The 24540-nt window shown below is 43.4% G+C and overlaps 1 protein-coding gene across 3 annotated transcripts in view; it reads left to right on the plus strand.

Moving 5' to 3' along the window:
* Positions 1–24540, plus strand: part of AFG1L (AFG1 like ATPase) — a 167465-nt gene that overhangs the window by 27299 nt on the left and 115626 nt on the right. For all 3 annotated transcript variants that reach the window (XR_003999557.1, XM_030556069.1, XM_030556070.1), the window contains exons 3-4: positions 22227–22278; positions 23410–23511. Coding sequence is in view for 2 of the 3 variants with exons in the window: in XM_030556069.1 (XP_030411929.1) it covers positions 22227–22278; positions 23410–23511 (154 nt within the window). In the remaining variant the exon portion in view is untranslated. The remainder of the gene's footprint in view (positions 1–22226; positions 22279–23409; positions 23512–24540) is intronic.

Consider the following 24540-nt stretch of genomic DNA (forward strand, 5'->3'; position numbering starts at 1 on the left):
AAAAACTTATTGAAGTCCAGCCTTCTGTTGCTTGGGCAATCCTCTGGGGTGGAGTGGCTAGGTGGCCGGAGGCCCCCCCATCACATTCTTGGGCATCTGGGGGAGGAAGCTATGGAACTTGGGGAGGAGGGCGGTTGGTTACACAGGGGCTGTAGCGGCGGTCTGTGCTCCTGCTGCCTTTCCTGCAGCTCAGCAGTCGGAGCATTGACTCTTGCCTTCTGTCAGCAAGCTGACACCACCTATCCTCTTCAGCATGCCACCTCTCTTTGTGTTCCTGTTGTGATTTCCTGCACTCTGACATTGTCTGCCTCCACTCATTCTAGTGTGCTCTGTCAGTGTGGGAGGACAGCAGTAGCTCTGAGAACATCTCATCCCAAGTGCGTTTTTTTCACCTTCTAATCTTTGCTAGCCTCTGCGAAGGAGAAGCATTTGCAGCTGGTGGGGAAAAAGGGAGATTGGTAGTGAAAAAGACACATTTTAGAGAACAATGGGATCACTCTTTCCCGTTAAACCTAGCTGTTCACATTACACAGCACATGTGCTTTCGTTACAAGGTTGCATTTTGCCTTTATATTGAGGGCTTGCCAGTGTGGTGTGAGATCACTCATGCAGTGCCGGGCAGTGGAATTCGGCTTGCAGACAGCCATGGTAAGCCACAGTCTTTTGGCTTCTTTAATCTTCATAACATGTGGGAATGGTTTCAAACAGCAGCGCCCTCATTTCCCATACCAAGCGGCCATTGGGTTGGCCATTTAAAATGGGTTTGCAATTTAAAAGGAATGGCTGCGGTTTGCAGGTTAAAGTGCAGCACAAACCCAAATACCGCCCCCTCACACACACGCAATTCTCTGGGATGATTACTTCACCCCTCCCCTCGCCACGTGGCTAACAGCAGGGAACGTTTCTGTTCAGCCACAGCCAAGCAGTAATGAGCACCTCTGAATGCCCCCTTAATAAAAGCACCCTATTTCAACCAGGTGACCATGAATGATATCACTCTCCTGAGGAGATAACAGAGAAATAGGGGACGGATGTTGTTTGAATGCCAGCAAACACCAGGACCATATGGTGCAATGCTTTGTTATGCAACGATTCAAGACTATGTGTTACTGGCCTGGCGTGGTAAAGTATCCTACCATAGCGGACAGAATAAGGCAGCTCTCCCCAGAAACCTTTGCAAAGGCTTTGGAATTACATCCAGGAGAGCTTTATGGAGAGAAATCCCTGAAGGATTTCTGCTCCATCCCCAGACACGTTAACAGACTTTTCTGGTAGCTGTACTGGCCGCGAATGCCAGGGCAGATTAATCATTAAATACGCTTACTTTTAAACCATGTGTAATATTTACAAAGGTACACTCATCAGAGATCCCTTGTTCGCCCTGAGGGTCCGGGAGCACGCTTTGGGTGGGTGCAGGGGGTACTGGCCCCAAGTCAGGGTGAAAAACGTTTCTTGGCTGTAGGGGAAACTGATTTCTCCACTTCCTTGCTGTGAGCTATCTTCAGTCTCTTCGTCACCATCTTCCTTGTCCCCAAAACCCGCTTCCGTGTTGCGTGATTCTCCGTTGACAGAGTCAAAGCACAGGGTTGGGGTAATGGTGGCTGCACCCCCGAGCATGATATGCAGCTCAGCGTAGAAGCGGCATGTGTGCGGCTCTGCCCTGGACCTTCTGTTTGCCTCTCTGTTTTTTTGGTAGGCTTGCATTAGCTCCTTAATTTTCACGTGGCACTGCTGTACATCCCTGTTATGGCCTCTGTCCTTCATGCCCTTTGAGACTTTTTCTAATGTTTTGACATTTCATTTACTGCAATGGAGTTCAGCTAGCATGGATTCAGATTCCCATATGTCAAGCAGATTCCATACCTCCCGTTCGGTCCATGCTGGAGCTCTTTTGCGATCTTGGGACTCCATCATGGTTACCTGTGCTGATGAGCTCTGTGTGGTTACCTGTGCTCTCCACGCTGGGCAAACAGGAAATGAAATTCAAAAGTTCATAGGCCTTTTCCTGTCTACCGGGCCAGTGCATCTGAGTTGAAAGCGCTGTCCAGAGCGATCACAATTGAGAACTCTGGGATAGCTTCCAGAGGCCAATACTGTCAAATTGCGTCCACACTACCCCAAATTCGACCCGGCAAGGCCGATTTCAGCGCTATTCCCCTCATCGGAGGTGGAGTTAGTTGGGTGTTCTGTCATGGTCATTCAGTCTGGGTTTATTATATAGTTTGAGTTAGAACAACTTGTCTGATTGGGATTGTTAGTGTATCATAACTCTGAAAAAACTCATCATTGGGTGGAGCCAGCTCTTGTGCCAGTAATTAACAAGTACAGGCGAGTCTCATCTTACGTGGGGGGTTCCGTTCCACAGTTAGTACGTAAAGCGAAAACTACATATAGTCAAAATTATGTTGAGTTGAATGCCAGGCGGAATCGCCCGCACTACAAGTACAGTATTAAAATTGTTATTTTTCTCTTTTTTGTTTTGTTTTTGCTGTCCGCGTAAAGCAGAAAAAGCGCATGTTAAAAGCGCGTAAGATGCGACAGACCTGTATGATCTTGTCTTCAAAGGTTCATCTTCACAAGGAACAAAGGTGTGTTCTTACCATCCATTAACTAACATGCAGTAACTAACATGAGGTAAAATCCTAGTGAAGAAGAGATCATTTGTAGTGTTGACATGTTTACAGATCAAGGTAAACCTAGGCAAGGGTATTCAGTTACTTTTATGCTAAAATCCGGACTTCTTTTTGTTTTATTTTATTGAGATACTTAAATTAGGATTGATTATGGAATTAAATTGAACAGATTGGTGTGTCTTAGATTACAGAGATGTTTTTTGCAAATTAGCTGAAGTATTCTTATATACAAAAGGATTTTTATTCAGCAAGAGTTGGAGGGTGCTAAGATGTAGTTCAGGTTTCTAAGAACATCTTTAAGAACTAAAAAGCTGAAGTGATCTGCTTTTATCAAGAAATGCCTTCTGTTAAGAGCAATATAATACCAGGTCTTTTAAAAGAAGTAGTAATATGCAGCAGTCCAGCTGGAATCATTGTCTTTGATTCTGTCATTTTTTGAGATAATGTATCTGGGGAATGGTGGTGAAGAGGATGAGGAGAGAAGCAGGCACAAATAGTTGATAGTACAATCCCATTTAGTCTGAGCAACATCACTTTATTTCCTGGTCTGACTTGTTCCCTCACTTCTAGCAGCAGAAATCTGGAGTAACTCTTGAAATCATGGACTTAGTCCAGGTTTAACACCATTAGAAATCAGGGAATAATCTGGCCCCATTTCTGCAGTGCAGATAACTTACGAACTTCTTGGAGACATGAACCGTGCTAAACACAACATATTTGGGGGGTTTTGTTGTATATTTAATTTAATGGATGCCTGTGGTCCAAATAGCTTTATTCACTAAAATATGACAAACATAAGATGTTGAGTACAAACCTTATTATTATCTGTGATTGAAATAACATTTTGGCTGGGAAACTTGCATTAACTTTCAGTTTGTGAGCAATTCCTAAAAAAAGAGCAATTTTGAAAATATGTAAAGCCATTTCCATTATGAAAATATAGATATAAATTTGCTGGTCCTTAATCTGCTTGTTTTGGATTAGTTCAAAATGAACGTGAGTTAAAAAGAAAAACTATTAAGTCTATTGATGCAAATAGAATAAATTCCTATTTTTCAAAATTAGCCTCAAATTTTAAACAATGACTTTAATTTTATGAAGGAATGGCCCTGTGTATGTTCAATTCAGAGGATCTGAAAATATCTGAGGCTCAAGGCCACAAGAGTTTGTATAAGTGTTTCAGATCTCCAGGTTTTCAGAATAAACACCAACTGGGGCGTTTTAAGGGTTGTTGAGCTACTATATTAATGACTCGAAATAAGCTCAACGCTAAGTGAGGTCATGTTTTGAAATAGGGTATGAACAATAATAAATGTGATTCAGGACCTTGAAAATATCTTCATATATAGCTGCAACCAAAAGGAGTTCAGAAAAGAGGGAGAGAAAGAGACTGATCTGCTCTTAAATAAGGAATATTCTCTAATATGTTTTAACTTGATACTGCCTGTATTGATCTAATCTGCTAATATAGAGAATTGCATCTGAAATTTTGGATATTTACACTAATTTCATATTGGCAAATACATTATGATCCATATATGTTTAAAATTGGCAGTTAGGTATTTCTAAGGCACCTATCAAGTACTGTAGTATCCAAGACAGAAAAAATTGTCAGACTCTTTCAAAAATAATCAAGAAAGAATGGAGAGTTCTCAGACTGAAATGAAAGATTCTGACCATATTAGCACTTGGGAAAGAATAGTGATTAATCAGAGACATTAAAAAAGGAATAGAAAAAAATCCAGTCTGAACCAGCGTAGAACACACTGTGAGAGGCACAAATTACTTTTTAGAAAGGATCTCAGTAATAGAGAACAAAATTAACTTAATTTGGTATGGGAACATAGTTTGAAATTCTACCTCTTCTGTGGAAAAAATAATATTTTAAAGAATATAAAACAATTTTCAAAACTTTTTTAAAGCAACTTAAAAAAGGAAAAGAAAATATGTATCCCACACTATGTGCCTGTTCCAGTGATTCTATCCATTATGTGGTATCGTTAAGTATAATGTATTTTATGAATATTGCAGAGGAGTAGAAATTAGCAATCTGTCACAGGGCTGGATGTCACAGGGTCTAAAGAAGAAAATAGTTAAGACTGTAGGGTAATGTACTGACTGCATCTCTTGGGAAGGCTATTGGGAGCATATTGGTATAGTCTATTCGATTTTTGACCATTCCTTCTGCAAGTCAGCTTTTGTGGTATGCCTTAATCTCTTTGCTTTGAAAGTGTTAAGTGTTAGTTTTATAATTAGCTTTAAATGATGCCACTGCAAAAACAAAGCTGTCCAAGAATCGATCTTGTCTGAGGAAGAGGTGGACTTAAGTATCTTTACTAGACATCTGAGTGCAGTCACTGTTTTACCTTGTTGTCCCCCCTTTCTCTATGACTCAAAGCCCCGTGAAGTGGTTAATATCCATAAAAGAGGACCAGAAGGACTCTACAGATCCATTCTAACTCAGTCCATATTCATCAGGAGATCTGGCTACTGAGCAGTGTAAAAAAAATCCTGCTACATGAACTGCCATTTTGGTAAACGTATGGAGTGTACATGTAAAATTGAAGAATGGAATAAGCTAACTACAGTTTTATACTGCTCTCCACAGTGCTTCTCTTTCATTTGCATCCCTTGGTCTGGATACTACTTTTTGGCTTACATCTGTTCACTCTATCAAAATTCAAGTTTCTTTTTTACTTTCTGTCATTTCTACTTTGAATTCAGATACTCTGCTGGCTTGCTGCAGCACTGCGCTATGATTCCAGTTTACTCTACTTACACCTGACAGTTTATGGCCATGTCTACATTACAGTACAAAGTTTGGTCAACATAAGTTGTGTTGCTGAATAGCTGCCAACTGTAGTATGTCGCTCATACATGTGCACACTTGGGCGCTTGCCTAAGCAGTGTGAGTCCTCACTGTGAATGGTTGCATTGACATAAAATGCAGTGCAAAACAGGTAGGTATCCTAGTGTGTGCAGAGCCATCATCTACCTTAATTCCTGGGATGCCTACAGTTCACCCAGGGATTTCTGGGAGTAGGGATTGAGTTTCTATCATTTCTCCATCCCATAATGCCTAGTGTGAATATCTTGAGCAAATCTTAAGTTAAATCTTATTGAATTGCATTTAATAACTTAGGGTCAATTGTATTAAAAATGCAATGTTAATGTACTGTTGTGGGATTGTATGGAATTTCCTTTTGCAGGAAGACAGGATTAATGCAATCTCTGGGAGATGTGTGGAATTCCAAAGGACTTTTTGGGACAATGTGTGTGAAATGGATTTCCCAGGAATTACTTGGGGCGGGGGGAATGCAAATAACCCACATTGAATCCTTTCCTTTGAAGCTACACCCTGAGGAAGGAAACTGATTATCTGTTGATTACCTGCTCCTGAAATCTCCAGTTCAAAGATCTCCAAACTGTACAACAGAGGGATTAAATTTTCATGATGTCCTAGTTTTGAGCTAGAGCTGTTATGAACTAATGACCACAAATGAGACCCCTTTTGGGGATTTGAATAACTGCTCTGCCAGAGATAGTTGGAGTGATGGCTAGTAAGCTTATTACCATGCATGTAAGTTACTTTATTGTTAATATTTTGTCTGTAGCGCTTTTACCTTAATAATAAAATAAGCTTTCGTAGGCAGTGGTGTGGGGTAACTTTATAAATGTTGGCAGTTACACCATGTGTCAACACTGAAGGGAAGAAGCAAAGCAGGCTTGCTTAGGCCAGTGCCAGTGCTTAGGTCTTATGCTGGGCATAACACAATGAAGGCAGGGAACTGTTCAGCCTGGAAATGGCCCAGTTGGGAGGGAGAGAGACTTGGGTTTCCACCCAAGAAAGGCAACAGCTGGGGAGAGAGAAGCCTGAGTGTGGTTGCCCTTGCTGGACTACTAGGGAAATACAGATATCAGTAGTGTAGCTAGGGAGGCCGCTCCCCCACTGAGTACAATCGGCACTTTGTCAATTTCCTGGCGCCTTTGTTCTTACCCAGGGGAGCGATTTTTTTTTTAAAAAAGGGTGCCATCTGCTGCGGCGCTTTTATTTTATTCACCCGGTGGTGCTCTGGGTCTTCAGCGGCATTTCGGCAGCGGGACCTTCGAAGGCACCCAGAGCGAGTGAAGGGCTTGCCACCGAAGACCCGAGTGTCGCCGGGTGAGTAAAAGTGCCGCAGCGGGTGGCGCCTTTTTATTGCTCCCCCTGTTCCCTCCACCTGGCTATGCCACTGACAGATGCAGTTGCTCTGAACTGTGATACCTATTCCATCCCATAGTACTGGAAGAATTTTTTAAATCTCCCACAGTCCTGCATGCCATTTTAGGTTTCTCTTATCTCTCTGGCAGAAGCATGGATTTAATTCCGCTGAGCTGTGTAATCATGAGAGCTTCTAGTACAAGATGCATGATTCTCTTGTGTTTGCAGAGCTTGAATGAATACTGCTACAACTGGGAGTGTAATGAGGAAGTTGCGGAGATGTTTGGGCTCAATAACTCCACACTGATTGGACACAGTCGGGGGGAAAATGCCTGGTTGCTTACAGAGCAGCTCCTCACGATGTATCACCACTTTGCCGCCTAAGAAACAAGCACTGACTAGTGGGATTTCATCATATCACAGGTGTGGGATGATGAGTGATGGCTTCAGAAATTTTGGGTGCAAAAAGGTATGTGCTGAGCTTGCCCCAGCTATCTTGTGCTGGGATGCCAAAATGAGAGCTTCACTGACAGTAGAGAAGTGCGTGGCGATCACACTCTGGAAACTTGCAACACCAAATTGCCACTGGTCAGTGGACAAACATTTTGGGGTTGGAAAATTGACAGTGGGGCCATCATTACACAAATGTGAAAGGCCATTAATCTTCTCCTGCTACACAGGCTTGTGGCTGTTGGCAACATGCATGAAATATTGGATGGTTTTGCAGCAGTGGGTTTCCCAAACTGCAGTAGGGCAATACACAGCACACATATCCCTATTCTGGCACCAACTCATGTCACCACTGAGTATATTAACAGAAAGGGTTACTCTTCGATGGTTATGCAAGGAGAGGTGGAGCAGCAGGACGCTTCACTGATATTGAGGAAGGTGCATGATGCTCGCATCTTTAAGAACGCAAGACTATTCAAAAAGTTGCAAACAGGGACATTCATCCTCAACTAGTGCGTTCAAATTGGGGATGTTGAAATGCCAAGAGTGATTCTGGGTGCCCCAGCCTTCCTCTGGTTCATGAAGCCATACACTGTCCACCTCTACAGCACCAAGGAAAGATTCAGTGACTGGCTCAGCAGGAATGACAGTTGAATGTGGTTTTGGTAGATTTGGGAGTCGGAGATGTTTGCCAACTACATTGGATTTCAGTGAGGCATTGTTATCGCTGCATGTTGTTTATTGCACAATATCTGTGAAGTGAAGGGAGAAAAGTTATCCTGTGGTGGAGGAGTGAGGTGGATTGGCTGTCTGCTGAATTTGAACAGTCAGACACATGAACCATTAGAAGAGCTCAGCACAGAGCTGCATCGCTGAAGGAGGCTTAAAGGACTATTGTAGCAGGGAGGCACAGTAGCGTTGTCTGATGAACATTTTATGAAACAGAGTTCAGGAATGGGTTACTATCTCTCCCATTGTGGAATCTGTAATGCCTAGTGTAAAGTACTTAAAACGGAGAGGGTAGCATGGATTGTGTGTCACTATGAATTTAGTGTACATTATTTAATATGAAGGGTTGTTGCCTTAAGCTGTAATATCTGTAATGCTTTGTTTAAACTTATGACTATGGGTTGTTTATTGCCTGTAATAATAAAGATATTCAGAGTTTTAAAAAATTGAACTCTATGGTTTGCAAACCAACAGCCTCCAAAAGTAATGTGGAAAAAACTCAGTAAAATCAATCTAGCAAAAGTGTAACAGGGTGAACCATATTTTAAAACCCCCAGTCCAATATGAAATGCAACAAGTATTGCCTGATCCTGTGGTTTCCACAGGTCTGTGTATGTGTAACTGTGGTTCTCCTTGTTTTCCCCCAGTGTGACGTGGTAGGGGTAAGGGTGCACACCCTGATGCCATCTGTTGTGTTGTGGGGTGTAGGGACCACTGACCAAGTAGTTCTCCAGGGACTGGAAAGTCCATGGAGTCAGTATTCTGTGAGCATGTAAGTCAACAGTGCTCTACAACTTTTGCATTTGTTGCCTGAGCAGACCCATTATATCCTGGTGCATTTCCTCATGTGCCTCTCAGTTCTTTTCCCTCTCCTGCAGCAACTGATCTCACCATTCTTATACCTTCTGTGTGATCATGGCCCTACAAACCCTATTTTCATGGGCCGAGGCCATAGAGGATTGGAGGAGCTTGCCAAACATATCCTCCTGAATCCTCTTCTTTCTCCTCCAGATTGGAGTCAGATGTTTAGCAGGCGTGAGGCGGGACCTCTCAAAGCCACCATGCGGAAGGCTGATGATTACAACAAACAGACACACCGTTAGATTTGCAGTCACAATAGAAAAGGGAAAGATAAGTCTCAAAACTCCCTTGCATTATTCCCATAAATATTTTTAACAAATGCTAATGGTCACTTTTGCTTTGTGGAGGCTGGGTACAGAACCACTCTGCAGCTTAAACCATTGTGAGCATGGGCTAGCCTTCTGGGGAGAAAAGGGTGGGCTTCTGTTGCACATAAGCTTTAAAAGCTAAGTGCCTGTAGGTGTGGGAGAAAAGCAGTGATTATTGGCAATATTTTCACAGGCAGAGGTCACTTTTGTTGATAACTTTTTCCTTAGGAAGATAAAGGCACAGAGAACCAGCTGCTACAGTCGTCCTGAAGCCGTCCAGGCATGTATGCTGCTAGCCTATTTATTGTAGTGATGCCAGCTGAGTTCATCACAGAGTACCATGGGAAAGCCTCCTATGGTGGGAAAAGAAACAAGGCTGCCATCCCTAGCAATGTTCAGGAGAGGGTCACAGAGTATCTCCATTAAAGTTTCATTGAGACTCTCAACAGGACAAAAGGAACATCCCTATTCAGATGTAGTACTCTGCATGGCCTCTCAGCCTAACCCAACAAGCCAAAGTATTGAAAAGCAGAAGTGGATTCTAACTGTTTTCTTCTCCCTACCTCCACCTGAGCACAGGACACTAATGTGGATTGTGTGACCTGAGTGCCATACTGTTTTTTAGAATGTATTGTTAAACACTATGTTTGCTAACATTTTATCAATAACCAGTCAAAAGGAAATGCCTTTGTTCTCTAAAATTCAGGATGGAATGGGTGCCATTTTTTAAAATGGTGAAGAAGGGCAGTGGGAAGCAGGAAGAAGGTGAGAGATCAGGTTTTGAGCAACAACAAGGGAGAAAATTTAATACAAGGAGTAATTCCTGTACAAACATACCCAAGGTTCCTTCCTTTTTATCGCTGGGTTCCTGTGTGTTTGTGTGGTGGGACTGGCTTGACTCCGCAGGAGTTTCAAAGAGCTGGCTTGTGGCATTGGTTTGAGTCCTCTGTCATGTCACATGCTCTTCCCTCCTCACTGTTCACCACAAGGATTTCTGCCTCAGCTTCCTATGAAGTGCCCGCAGTCATACACGGAGTGTTGCTGGGGTCCCCACCAAGTATTGCATGCAGTTTGTTGTAAAAGTGGCAGATCTACAGGGTAGCACCACATTTCTTGTTGCCCACCCTCACCTTCTGGTGTCCCTGGTGAAGTTCCTTCACTTTCACACAGCACTGCTACTGATTCCCATTGTATCCCTTTGCCTGCAACTGCCATGCAATCTGCCCCGTTAGATGTACGTTTTCTACAGCTGGTCCATAGCTGTGCTTGTATAGCCTCTTCTCCTGCACAGGCCCAGGAGATCCAATATTTCTTTTCTGCTCCAGGGTGGAGAGTGTGTGGTTCCTCTCTGTTTGCATGGTCCTGGCCTGGTTGTTTCAGCAGTTGGATGCTGTGATGCTTTGGGGTTCATTCAGGCCAATAAAGTGTTCAATCAACATATGTGTTGCATCTTTGGGTGCCTTAAATGTTATGCTGCTGTGGTTCACAGCCCGAAAACCAGCCACTGTGTCATGATTTTGGAGGCCTGACTCATGGTGATTGAATGTTTAGGCTTGGCAATGCTGGAAATCTGTTAATCAAGTTATTCTTTTAATTTGGAGAAAATTCAATTTTTTTTTAAATCGACGCTCTTAGCTCTAGTAAACCATATGCTAGAATTTAAAAGCATTTAAAAGTATAACTGGGTTCAAAAATAGTTAGATAAGTGATATCAATGGCTATTAGCCAAGATGATCAGAGATGTAACCCTATGCTCTGGGTGTCCCTAAGCCTTCAACTGCCAGAAGCTGGGACTGGAAGACAGGATGTATCATTCAAAATTGCCTTGTTCTGTTCATTCTCTCTGACGTGTCTGTCACTGGCCACTCTCAGAGACAAGATACTGGGCTAGATGGACCATTGGTCTGATCCAGTGTGGCCATTCTTACATTCTTATAATTTTCGACTGGTTTTAAAATGAGCTATTTTAAGGGTGACTACAGTGTCTTCTTTCCTGGAAACATCAAATAAAAGAGAACCTCATTTCATCTGGATTTGAAAAGATCCCCTAAACCACTAGAATTCCTCCAAGTATGTAGGCCCCTTTCCTGGAACTAAATACATCTTCAGAAGCTCTCACTGAACATCCATTCAGACCACTTCAGTAACAGAATTGATGTAATAGAGGGATACATCGTTCACTAGTCATAAATTTTTGTGAAGACAAGTTCTGCTTTCATCCCCAAAAGTCAATCTTGGAATTTCCGAGAGTCCAAGCAATTATGCGTCCTTCCTTTGACCCAAAACAGGTTTTTTCCTCAGACTTTCCAGAGATGATAACTCCTGGAGTGAGAATCAAACAGAGGTAACTGCCCAAAAGGTTGAAATTTAAGGAAGTTACAAGCAACTGAGACAAACCATTTAGAATGGAAACATTTGTGCAACAGCACTCTCACTTTTGCGTTGACCTATTTGCATTTCCTGATTTTTATTTGTGTTTGTGAGAGAGAGATTTTTAAAAAAAAAAAGATGCAGAAGCTGAGTTTTTTTTAAAATGCAGACTTTTTCTATTCACTAATAAATATTATGTCTTTTGCCTTTTAAAAAATGAAGAATGACGAGGAGTGTGGTCATTAATCCTAAATTTACTCTAAAGAAATCTCTTTATTTTCAAAAAGAAATTTGTAGATATATATTTTCATACAAATATCCTTGTTGTTGTTTCTTAGCTGTACTGTTCTGAGATTCAGCAACTATATTGAGAGAAAGCCCTTTTAAAAATATGCACAAATGTACACAGGAAAAAGTCATCAATTAAATTATCTTTCTATATGTTTAAAGCCCAAGCAAACAGTTGCAGACAGTTCTATTACAGGTTTGGTTGATAAAGGTAATAGTGTTGATGTAATATACTTAGACTTTCATAAGGCATTTTACTTGGTACTTGATTAAAAAACCGTAAAGATAAAATTCATATGGCACATGCTAAATGGATTTAAAAACTGGCTAAATGATAGGTCTCAAAATGTAATTGTAAAGGGGGAATCATCATCAAATGAGTTTTCTGTTGGGGTATGACAGGGATTGGTTTTTGGCCCTATGTCTATTTAACATTTTTACTAATGACCTGGAAGAAAACATCGCTGGAAAAGTTTGCAGAGGGAGTGGTAAATAATGAAGAGAACATGTCGTTGATACAGAGCAATCTGGATCGCTTGGTAAACTGGGCGCAAGCTAACAATATGTTTTTTATTATGAATAAATGTAATTGTATAAATCTTGGAACAAAGAAATTAGACCATACTGTCACAACGAGGGACTCTATCCTGAGAAGCTATGACTCCGAAAAAGATTTTGAGGTCATGGTGGATAATCAGCTGAATGTGAGTTCCTATACAATGCGGTAGACAAAAAGGCTAACACAATCCTTGGATTTATAAACAGGAGTAGAGAGGTTATTTTAGCTATGTGTTGGGCACTGGTGCAACTGCTGTTGGAATGCTATGTCCAGTTCTGGTGTTCACAATTCAAGGAGATATTGGTAAATTCAAGAGAATTCAGAGAAGACCCAGGAAAATTATTGAAGGATTGAAAAACATTGAAGGATTGAAAAACCCTGTGATGATAGACTCAAGGAACTCTATTTATTTAACATAACAAAGAGAAGGGTAAGGGGTCCCTTAATTATTGTCTGTATCTACATGGGGAACAAACAGTCTATCAGAGAAAAGTATAACATGATCCAATGGCTGGAAGATGAAGCTAGATAAACTCAGACTAGATAAATAAGGCATAATTTTTTAATAGTAGGAGTAATTAACCACCGTAACAACTTACCAAGGGTGGTGGTGAATTCTCCATCACTGACAATTTTTAAATCAAAATTGAATGTTTTTCTAAAAGATGTGCTCTAGGAATTACTTTGGGGAAGTTCTATGAGCCTGTGTTATCCAAGAGGTCAAACTAGATTAGAGGTTGGCAAACTACAGTGCACAGGCCACATCCAACCAGCGGGACCCTCCTGCCTGAGCTCCTGGCCCGGGAAGCCAACCCCCGGCCCCTTCCCTGCTGTCTCCTCTCCCCCGCAGCCTCAGCTCTCTGCCGCCACTGGCGCAATGCTCTGGGCTGCAGGGCTGCGAGCTCTTGTTGGGCCACGGCTCTGCAGCTGCTCTGCCTGACCTGGTGCTCTATGTTGCACAGTGGTGTGGCTGGTTCCAGCCAGGTGGCATGGCTGCCTGTCCTGGTGCTCTGGGCAGCACGGCTGTAGCGCCACCAGCCACCGGTGCTCCAGGAAGCGTGGTAAGGGGGCAGGGAATGGGGGGGGGTGTTGAATAGAGGGCAGGGGAGTTCAGGGTGATGGTCAAGAGGTGGGGGTGTGGATAGGGGTCAGGGAGGTCAGTGAACAGGGGGGTTGAATGGGGGCAGGAGTTCTGAGGGGGCTGTCAGGAAGGAGAGGGAGGGATGAATGAGGGCAGGGGTTCCAGGGGGCAGTCAGGAAGGAGAGGGGGGTTGAATGGGGCAGCAGGGGGCAGTCAGAGGTAGGGGTTCTGGGGGCGGTCAGGGAGAAGGGGTGGTTGGATGGGGCAGAAGTCCCGGGGGGGGGTCAGGGGCAGAAGGTCCAGGGGCTATCAGAGAACAGGGGAGTTGATGGAGCAGGAGCCCCGGGGGGCCGTCGGGGCGAGAAGCAGGGGGGGTTGGATGTGGGGGAGTGAGCCATGTCTGACTGTTTGAGGAGGCACAACTTCCCCAACCAGCCCTCCATACAATTTCAGAATCCCAATGTGGCTCTCAAGCCAAAAAGTTTGCCCGTCCCTGGACTGGATAATTACAGGAGTCCCTTCTGGCCTTGGAATCTATTAATCTTTTAGCAGAACTGTTCAGAACATCTGAAACCTTGTTGCAACTACAGATTAAATTAATAAAATTTGGGGGCATTCTATTAATATAGCTCTCTAAATTAAATCTATAAGTGGTTCCATTATAGTTAGACTTGCATATTTGTTGAAGATATTGGTACTAAAAGGGCATGTTATTCTGAGACATGCATCTTGCTGTTTTTGGTCATGTATTATGTTTTTGTATGCCCATTAATGAATGTTTTTGCTACAGAAGCTACTGTTTCTTCAATGTAGCACTGTGTTTTCAAATGTGTTCCAGATTCAAGTTGTTTAGCAATTACACAACTCCAAATGAGACCACAGGGTTGTAATTTTAATTTTCCTCTTTTCTTGCTTAGCTTTTATTGCTTTGTGAAATTGCAGCATTTAAAATAACCAAACAAGTACCCTTGCGAAATATTGTAGTGGATGTCAGTCCAGCCTCATAAGCTGATCAGACTTTTGTTCAGTTCTCTACTTTAGAAACTAATTTCTGTTTGAAATTATGTATACATTTGTAAATGTTTCTGCTTAGTTACTTGAAAAACTCAAGTGAATTGTGAATCTTAAGATAAATGGAGACTGCTTAGCAAAATCATCTGCATGGAAATATTTCCAAGTAGGAATGCCTTTATTGAGTGAAACTTAGAAAACAAACCTTCAAATACAACACAGTATGTCTCAAGTAACAGCCACTCAGGCTGAAAACACTTCAGCAACATTCATTCAAGATAAATGCAACTTACTAGATAAACTGTGAGTTAGTAAAATACATGTTTTGAAGTGAAACACTTTTAGACATAAAAAGACAGACCTATACCTATTGTAACTCCATTGTCTTGAATGAAGCTTTAGGTAGAGAGAGGATGGAGATTAAGACTATCCTTCACGCAACCCTCCCTCCTTTTTAAAGCCAAGAAATTTCACATCCTAAACATTGCTGATAATCTACAGTATATATTTGCAAATATTGTGATACTGGTTTATATAAAAAAATCTATTTTCCCAAGTTCTTGTTGGGCTATGTGGTCAAAGGGTTTAGTGGGTGATGACGGAGTCTGTTTTGATGGTGGATTGGGAGAAGTTTAAGCATGGAGTTTGGAAGTGTGATGTTAAATAGGGTAAACATGGCTAGAGATGCAAAGAGTCCTGTGGCACCTTATAGACTAACAGCCGTTTTGGAGCATGAGCTTTCGTAGGTGAATACCCACTTCGTCAGATGCATGTAGTGGAAATTTCCAGGGGCAGGTGTGTATATATATGCAGGCAAGCTAGAGATAATGAAGTAGTTCAATCAGGGAGGATGAGGCCCTGTTCTAGCAGCTGAGGTGTGAAAACCAAGGGAGTAGAAACTGGTTCTGTAATTGGCAAGCCATTCACAGTCTTCGTTTAATCCTGAGCTGATGGTGTCAAATTTGCAGATGAACTGAAGCTCAGCAGTTTCTCTTTGAAGTCTACGGGCACGCGCATGGCCCCACAATATGCCAATATTTTTATGGCCGACCTGGAACAACGCTTCCTCAGCTCTCGTCCACTCATGCCCCTTCTCTACCTACGCTACATTGATGACATCTTCATCATCTGGACCCATGGGAAGGAATCTCTGGAAAAATTCCACCATGATTTCAACAGCTTCCACCCCACAATCAACCTCAGCCTGGACCAATCTACACGGGAGGTTGACTCCCTAGACACTACGGTGCAAATAAGTGATGGTCACATTACCACCACCCTATACCGAAAACCTACCGACTGCTATGCCTACCTTCATGCCTCCAGCTTTCATCCCAGGCACATCACACGATCCATTGTCTACAGCCAAGCACTGAGGTACAACCGCATCTGCTCTAACCCCTCAGACAGAGACCAACACCTACAAAATCTCCACCAAGCATTCTCAAAACTACAATACCCGCATGAGGAAATAAGGAAACAGATCAACAGAGCCAGACGTGTACCCAGAAGCCTCCTACTGCAAGACAAACCCAAGAAAGAAACCAACAGGACTCCAGTGGCCATCACATACAGTCCCCAGCTAAAACCTCTCCAACGCATCATCAGGGACCTACAACCCATCCTGGGCAATGATCCCACACTTTCACAGGTCTTGGGTGGCAGGCCAGTCCTCGCCCACAGCAACCTGCCAACCTGAAACATATTCTCACGAGTAACTGCACACAGCACCATAGTAACTCTAGCTCAGGAACCAATCCATGCAACAAACCTCGATGCCAATTCTGCCCACATATCTACACCAGCGACACCATCACAGGACCTAACCAGATCAGCCACACCATCACCGGTTCATTCACCTGCTCGTCCACCAATGTAATATACGCCATCATGTGCCAGCAATGCCCCTCTGCTATGTACATCGGCCAAAACTGGACAGTCGCTACGGAGAAGGATAAACAGACACAAATCAGATATTAGGAATGGCAATATACAAAAACCTGTAAGAGAACACTTCAACCTCCCTGGCCACACTATAGCAGACTTTAAGGTGGCCATCCTGCAGCAAAAAAACTTCAGGACCAGACTTCAAAGAGAAACTGCTGAGCTTCAGTTCATCTGCAAATTTGACACCATCAGCTCAGGATTAAACAAAGACTGTGAATGGCTTGCCAATTACAGAACCAGTTTCTCCTCCCTTGGTTTTCACACCTCAACTGCTAGAACAGGGCCTCATCCTCCCTGATTGAACTACCTCATTATCTCTAGCTTGCCTGCATATATATACCTGCCCCTGGAAATTTCCACTACATGCATCTGACGAAGTGGGTATTCACCCATGAAAGCTCATGCTCCAAAACGGCTGTTAGTCTATAAGGTGCCACAGGACTCTTTGCTGCTTTTACAGATCCAGACTAACACGGCTACTCCTCTGATACATGGCTAGAGATATGGTTGTTTTAAATAGTTGTACATATTTTTCCTTTTTTCCCCTTTGCGCAACCCACATATTGTTGTAATATTAGATTGGTTACAAACTTTTGAGTTAGTAATTTATCAAGGTTCTTCTTCAAGTGATTGCACATGTCCATTTCACTGTAGATGTTTTTGCACAGCCGTGTGCAGATATGAGAGTTTTTACTCTTAGTGGTACCCATTGGGGCAGCCTGAGCGCCCTCTGCAGTCTCACACACATTGCACAGGCATAAAGAGCTGAGATGCCACTGATGCCTTCTTCTCCTAAGGTGTTTGAGGCTGCGAGAGAGTTGTTAAATCTCATAGTGCCACTGTCACCATCAGTTAAAGAGACTCATTCAGCACTGGTGCTGAAGGTACCACCTTGAACGCCTTCACCTCTGCTCCTGCATACTAATTGGGCTGGTACCATCTAGGGCAGGGGTGGGTAAACAACAGTTCGTGGGCCGAATCCAGCCCACCAGCTGTTTTAAACCAGCCCTCAAGCTCCCACTGGGGAGTGGGGTCTGGGGCTTGCCCCACTCCGTTGCTCCAGCTGGGGCATAGGGTTGAGGGCCACTCCACACAGCTCCCGGAAGCAGCAGAATGGCTCCGCTCCAGCTCCTATGCATAGGTGCAACTGGGAGCTCTGCACGCTGCCCCCACCCCAAGCGCTTCTGCAGCACCCATTGGCTGGGAACCACATCCAATGGGAGCTGCAGAGATGGTGCTGCAGACGGGGCAGCATGCAGAGCCACCTGGCTGTGCCTCCACATAGGAGCTGGAGAAGGGACATGCCACTGCTTCCGGGAGCTGCTTGAGGTAAGCGTCACCCAGAGCCTGCACCACTGATCCTCCCCCGGTGCCCCAACCCACTGCCTCAGCCCTGATTCCCCCTCCCACTCTCCAACCCCCTTGAGCCCAGCCTGGAGCACTCTCCTGCACCCCAAACTCCTCATCCTCAGACCCACCCCAGAGCCCGCACCTCCAGCTGAAGTCCTCCCCCCCCCCCGTCCCAGCCTGGAGCCCCTTCCCGCACCTCATTTCTGGCCCCACCCCAGGGCCTGCACCCCCAACCAGAGCCCTCACCTCCTCCCGCACCCAAACCCCCATTTTGTGAGGATTCATGGTCCACCATGCAATTTCTATTGCCAGATGTGGCCCTTGGGCCAAAAGATTTGCCGACCTCTGATATAGGGGAAATCTACAAATGATCTCCTTGGCTCCCCTTTCTTCAGAGTTAGCCCTCTTCATTGGTACTGTTGCGTACAGTACCAACGTACTAACAAGAAGTGCTTCTTCGTCAAACTCCTAGCTGGTCCCATCCGAGGGGATATGTCACCTGCCTGCCCTGGTTTCAGTCTCAGTTCCAGCTGGACCCTTTGGGCTATGCATAATTGGGCTATGCTGCGCCAGTGGCCATTTTGGAACCATGGGGCTTCCTCTGTCAATCAAGAGTATCCCCATGACCACCCCAGCTGGCTCCATCTTCTGGGCATCAGGAGCATTTACACCTCAAACACCACAGTGTTGAAACCAAAACCCGCACCAAGCAGTCAGGATCTCTCTCACAAACAGCTGCAAGAGGAGCAGGAACTGGATCAGCCTCTGGTGCCATTGGCAGCCTTGTCCTCATCCCCTGATGAGCCAATTGTGGTAGAGCCGATTTCTTCATCCCCTGATGATTTGAAGACTCATCAGGAGTTGTTGAGGAGGATGGCTGTGACCCTAGATATCCACCCAGAGGACATCCAGGAAAAATCCCACAAACTGGTGGACATTCTGACATCTGCAGCTCTGGCTAGAATAGCGTCATATAGATATATCTAGTAGAGCTATCTTAGATCCTACCCAAGCGCTCTGGCAGACTCAGCTTCCCTGCCTCCAAGTGCAAAAAGAGTGGAGAGATGGTATTATGTCCCCTTCTAGGGGTTCACACACCTATATAACCATCCTTCTCCAGACTCCCTTGTAGTCGCAGCAGCTGATGTAAAAGAAAGATGGGGCACTAGACATCAATGCCAAAAAATAGAGAGGACAAGAAGGTGAATTACAGCTTTGTCCTGCAAACCAGCAAGCTTTGTTGAGGCACTATGATTTCATCCTGTGGTATACAGTTTGAATTTCAAAGACAAACTTCCAGATGAGGTGAAACAGGAGTTCCAGCCTCTCATAGAGGAGGGGAAGTTGGTTACCAGAAGAACTTTGCAGGTAGGTCTCTATGCAGCAAATTCTGCAGTGCACTGCCTGACCTCTGCTATCACAATGAAGCGCTCATCCTGGTTACACTGTTGTGGCCTCCTTCCGGAGGTGCAACAGATAGTCCAGGACTTACCTTTTGAAGTGCCATTGTGCTTCACAGAAAAGACGGATGAGACTATGCAAAGTTTACACCCCAACAAAGAAGTGGAAGGGGTTTCATCCTCCTCAGTCCCAGTATTTTCAGGGATTTGTCCCTTGACCCCAAGACCTACCAAATGCAGAGGTTACAAATGATGCCCACCACTGCCTCTGCGTCCACAGCCACCAGTTCATTGAGACAGGCAGCATCTTCCAAGAGCTCATTTTTATGGGTGGATTTAGAGCAGTCCACCTCTTACAAGAGTACTATCTTTTCCTTTTCCAGCTTTTTCAAACTGCCTGTCCTACTTCTGTTGTGCTTTGGCCCATGTCCCAATAGATCGGTGAGTTCTAAGCCTGGTGGAAGTGGGATATAAATTCCATTTTATTTCTACCTCTAACACCCTTCCCCATCTCTCTTCAGGAACTCCTCACAAGAGGCAGTATTACTGCAAGAGATATAATCACTTCACCTTGTAAAAACTATAGAGGAGGTTCATCCTTTGTTCAGGGGAGAGGTGTTTTATTCCTAAAACTTGTTGATCCTGAAGGTAGAAGGGGGTCTCACTCATATTTTAGATCTAAGGCAGCTAAACAAGTTCCTAAAAATAACTGAAATTCTGGATGGTCAGTCTAGCTTCTATTATTTCTTCTCTGGAGCCAGAGGACTGGTACACTGCCTTTGACCTAAAGGATGCCTAATTTCACATGGCAATTCATCAGAGCCACAGAAAAATTCTGAGATTCTTTGTCAGCCAATGCCTTTATCAGTTCATAGTCCCCCCCTTCGGTCTCTTGGCTGCTCCAAAGTGTCTGATGGTGGTAGCACCATTCCTCCAGAGGTTAAGGGTCTAAATATTCCCTTCCCTGAACAACTAGTTGATAAGAAGTCGATCTAGGGCGCAGGTGGTGCCCGGCATTCACATAATCTGATCCACCTTTGATGCGCGAGGTCTGCTGATCAACACAGACAAGTCAGTCCTGTTGTCAGTACAGAAAATAGAATTTATTGGAATGATCTGGACTCAACAACAGCTAGGGCCCTACTACCACAGGCGAGGTTTCACGCAATGCAAAACCTCATTCTGCACTAAAAGGCTTCTGCTCTCACCATGGTGAGAAACTACCTAAGGCTGCTGGGGCATATGGCAGCATGCACTTATGTGATTCAGTATGCCAGACTGCATCTGGGACTCCTTCAGGGCTGGATGGCCAAGGTGTATACTCTTCAAGAAGGCATCTCATAGATATGTTAGTGCATGTACCAAGTCACATGTTGTCCTTCCTGGATTGGTGAATACAACCGACTAATATCTGCAAGTGAGTTCCTTTCACCTCACTTCAGCAATCTTTTACGTTAGTCATGAATGTCTTGGAACTGGGGTGCTGGCCTCACTTTGGACCCCTTCCAACGCAGTGTCTCTGGTCTCCACAGGATCTCGGTCTACACATAAATATGAGGGAATTGCTGGCTATCTGTTTAGCTTGCATGATATTCCTTTCTCACATCCAAGTAGGAAGCACCATATTGTTGCTGACTGATGATATGACTGCCATGTTTTATGTAAACAAGCAGGAAGGAACCCGGTCCTCACTATTCTATCGAGATGTAATCTGGCTCTGGGACTTGTGTATCAATAACTATACTTCTGAAAGTATCCCATGTCCCAGAGACTCAGCATATAATGGCAGATCGACTGAGCAGGTTGATCACCACGAGTGGTCCCTTTACCCAGAAATAGCAAGGTCAATTTTTTTGCTCTGGGGAGCAGGACACAACCCAGGTTTGTTGACAGATGCTTTTCTACTGCTGTGGTCAGAAGGTCTGCAGTATGCTTTTCTCCCCTATCCCTCTTTTGGGGTTTTCTGCATGACCTGGCAGACCAAGGCCCATCTTATACCTTTTGCCCCAGCATGGCCCCATTAGTACTGGTTTTCACAGCTCTTGGACCTCTCAATCAGTCCCTCACTGTTACTCACACTTCATGCACACCTATTTTCAGAGAATCACAGCCGCCTCCTCCATCCCAACTTTCAAGCTCTTCACATGATAACCTGGAGACTTCATGCAAAGGAGTCCAGCTCTGGAAAGGTGCAGAAGGTAGGGCTGACTAGTAGAAAACCATCAATGAGTCAACTTACCTTGAGAAAGAAAATTAAGTTTTTCACCCTGGGCGAGGCTAAAAGGGGTCTCCCCTAGTCCAGCACATTCTGAATAAAAGCAAGAATATCATTTGTGTTTGAATAATTGAGGATTGGCAGTTAGCTCGATCAAGGTACACCTAGCAGCTATATTGGCATTTCCCACTCCTGTGGATAATCGCTCCCTTTTTTCCAACCGGATACAAAACCGCTAAGCAATCTAGAAGTGATGCTAAATTTGGATGACTGGTCCTCCAGTCCCTGTTCAAATAGACTCCAAATCCACCTGCAGATGGGACTGCCTATGAGTCACCTACAATGGATTAGATGTGCAATCTCTTGAGGAAGAAGAAACAGTTACTAACTTTTGCTTGACTCTTTTTCGAGATCTGTGGCACATGTCCATTCCACAACCTACTCTCTTTCCCCTCTTTATTGGAGTTGTTCCAGTAGGAAGGAACTGCAGGGGAGGGAGGGCAGTGGCAGCTCAGCCCTTTATGCCTGCATGGTGTGTGCAAACTGCAGAGGGTGCTTTGGCTGCTGTGACAGTTACCACTAAAATTAAAAACTCTCCAACAATTATGCATTGTAGCACACAAACACCTACAGTGGAATGTACGTGTGCAACACATCTTGAACAGTAGTTATGGAAAGGTTAGTAACTGTTTTATTTATAATATTTTTATGGTAGCCCTACTTAATTATTTAAATCCAGCCACCTGATTTCATTCCCTCAGCAACAGACTTGCATTAATTACACACTGTGTTTGTGTAAAATGACCCTTCTCTTTTTTTGCAGCTCTTTGCAAAAAGCAAACCTCCGAAAGGTCTTTACATCTATGGAGATGTTGGTAAGTTTCAGTAAAGATTTCATTGGAAGTTTTGTCTAAATGAGTGTTTCACAGAGTTTCCATTTAAGAGGGAGCAGGGTCCAGTGCACCTGTGACTGATTGCCTGCTGCCCAGCTGGGTTTAAGGGAAGGAATCTAGGCCTTACAAAGGGGAAGATAGCAGCAAGGGAAGGACTGCTGCCCATGGATCGCTCTCAGCCCAGAAAGGCAGGGGAAAGGTACTAGAAGGGTTCCTGAAGAAAGTCGCTAGGGTAGCTGTTGAAAGCCCAGAAACATAACCCCCAAGAAAGGATGGGTTTGCCACCCCCTGGACCTGAGGGAAGAGAAAAAAGCTCAGGGAGACTTTATTTTGAATCTGGAAAAAAGAGACTTTATTTCAAGTTTATTTGGACTTAATAAAGTAGAACCCCAGGATAGCTATTTTGTCTTATACCTTTTGGTCTGTGTGGAATTCTTAAGGGATGCTGAGAGTAGGGGAAACTGAGGCAGGGCCACACTCAGCCAGCAGAGGATGCTACAGGACAGGCATGCCCTTCTACAGAGGGCTTACTCAAGTTCTAATGTATCCTTTTATGTCAAAGGTTTTTTATTTTATTTTGTATAATAATTTACTTATTTTAATGAACTTTTCAGACTTGTTTCTTTTAGAATGTGAAATGGTATTAAGTATAGATCCAATTGCTCTCAGATTTCTATTTGTATTAATGTATTTCTGTTTGTGGCATGCTATTTCCTAAATTACCCATATTGTTAAATATTGGTTAAGTAAGAGGAGGGGGAGGCAGAAAGATGAAGATTTGATTCTAGTCATGTCAGTATACCATGAAAACGTCTTGATTCAGAATAAGAAAATATTTGGAATATTTCAGATGGAGTCAATAGGGCCATTTATTGGCTCAAAATGTCATACTTTATTTTTTCAGAATTTGTCCTTTATAAAGTAAAATACAACTTTCCTTCTAGCTCTTTTAACATAAAATATAATCTCTCTTCCCAAACAAGCAAGCCTTTTACTGTTCAGCAGAAAAGCGTAGTTTCGTTAGTTCAAAGCTAATGAACAATCATTACTGTAATCAGTAGATACTGTTTTTAAATTAACTAGCTGTTGGGTCTGTTTGTTTTTTATTTGAAGGCACAGGAAAGACAATGGTGATGGACATATTTTATTCTTATATAGAAGTAGAGAGGAAAAAGAGAGTCCATTTTCATGGTTTCATGCTAGATGTACACAAAAGTAAGTGCAAATATTCTGACATTTACACAAGTCGCATTGAGTGTATAATCTATAAAGCAACCCTGGTTTATTCTTCCAAGCATATGAACCAATTTAACTTTTTTTTGCAGAAGTAATCAAAAATACATTTATTAAAGCATTGTTAGAATCTTCTGTTATTCCAGTATAGCTATTAATAACCATAGGAATATCCACTCAAAAGATAATGTAGTGTGTGGTATATGTGAAATGAGATGTATATTCAGGATTAATTTACCCCTTAACTAAACACCGATAATTTGTCAATTAACTTACACTCCATTTGGAAGAAAATAGATGCTAATAGTGAATTTTACATTAAATGACATAAATAATGTGATGGTGTCCCAAAAATATAGTTTGTGTAAAATCAGCAGTTAAATTATTTGATACTCATTTGGCATACTGTGTTCAGTTGAGGTACAACGATTCAAGAAAGACAGCAAACAAAATTAAGTTTGGAAAATAAGATTTATGAGGAAGGGTTAGGAGTTGGGACATCTTCCATCACCAGGAAACATAACTTTACACACATGAAAAGGAATGTTAGGAGAGAACAGGAATCAGTTATTCTCAATGAGGTTTAGTATGGGGTTGTGTCCCTGACCATCTTGGCTAATAGTCATTGATGGACCTATCTGCCACTAATGTATCTAATTCTTCTTCTTCGGGTGATTGCTTATGTCCATTCCATTGTAGGTATGTGTGCTTTCCACATGCACCAGTGACGGAAGCTTTTTCCTCAGTGGTATCCACAGGGGACCAGCTCTGGAGTCTTCTGGACTGATGCAGATATGCTCCAGTATAAGGGGCGCTGCTGGCCCCCTTCATCCTTCAGTTCCTTCTTACTGCCAGTGACAGTACTGGAACGCTCCCCTTGCTCTAGCAAGGGGTTTCTCTTTCACTGGTTCTTTGAACTTTTATTGTGTAAACAGTTGTAGGTAGTTATCAGTTCCTAATAGTGTTAGTGTACTTTGTTATTCATAGTACCCCCAGGGACAGGGCATGCCC

This window comes from Gopherus evgoodei, chromosome 3 (genome assembly GCF_007399415.2).
Source record: "Gopherus evgoodei ecotype Sinaloan lineage chromosome 3, rGopEvg1_v1.p, whole genome shotgun sequence".
Taxonomy (NCBI): domain Eukaryota; kingdom Metazoa; phylum Chordata; order Testudines; family Testudinidae; genus Gopherus; species Gopherus evgoodei.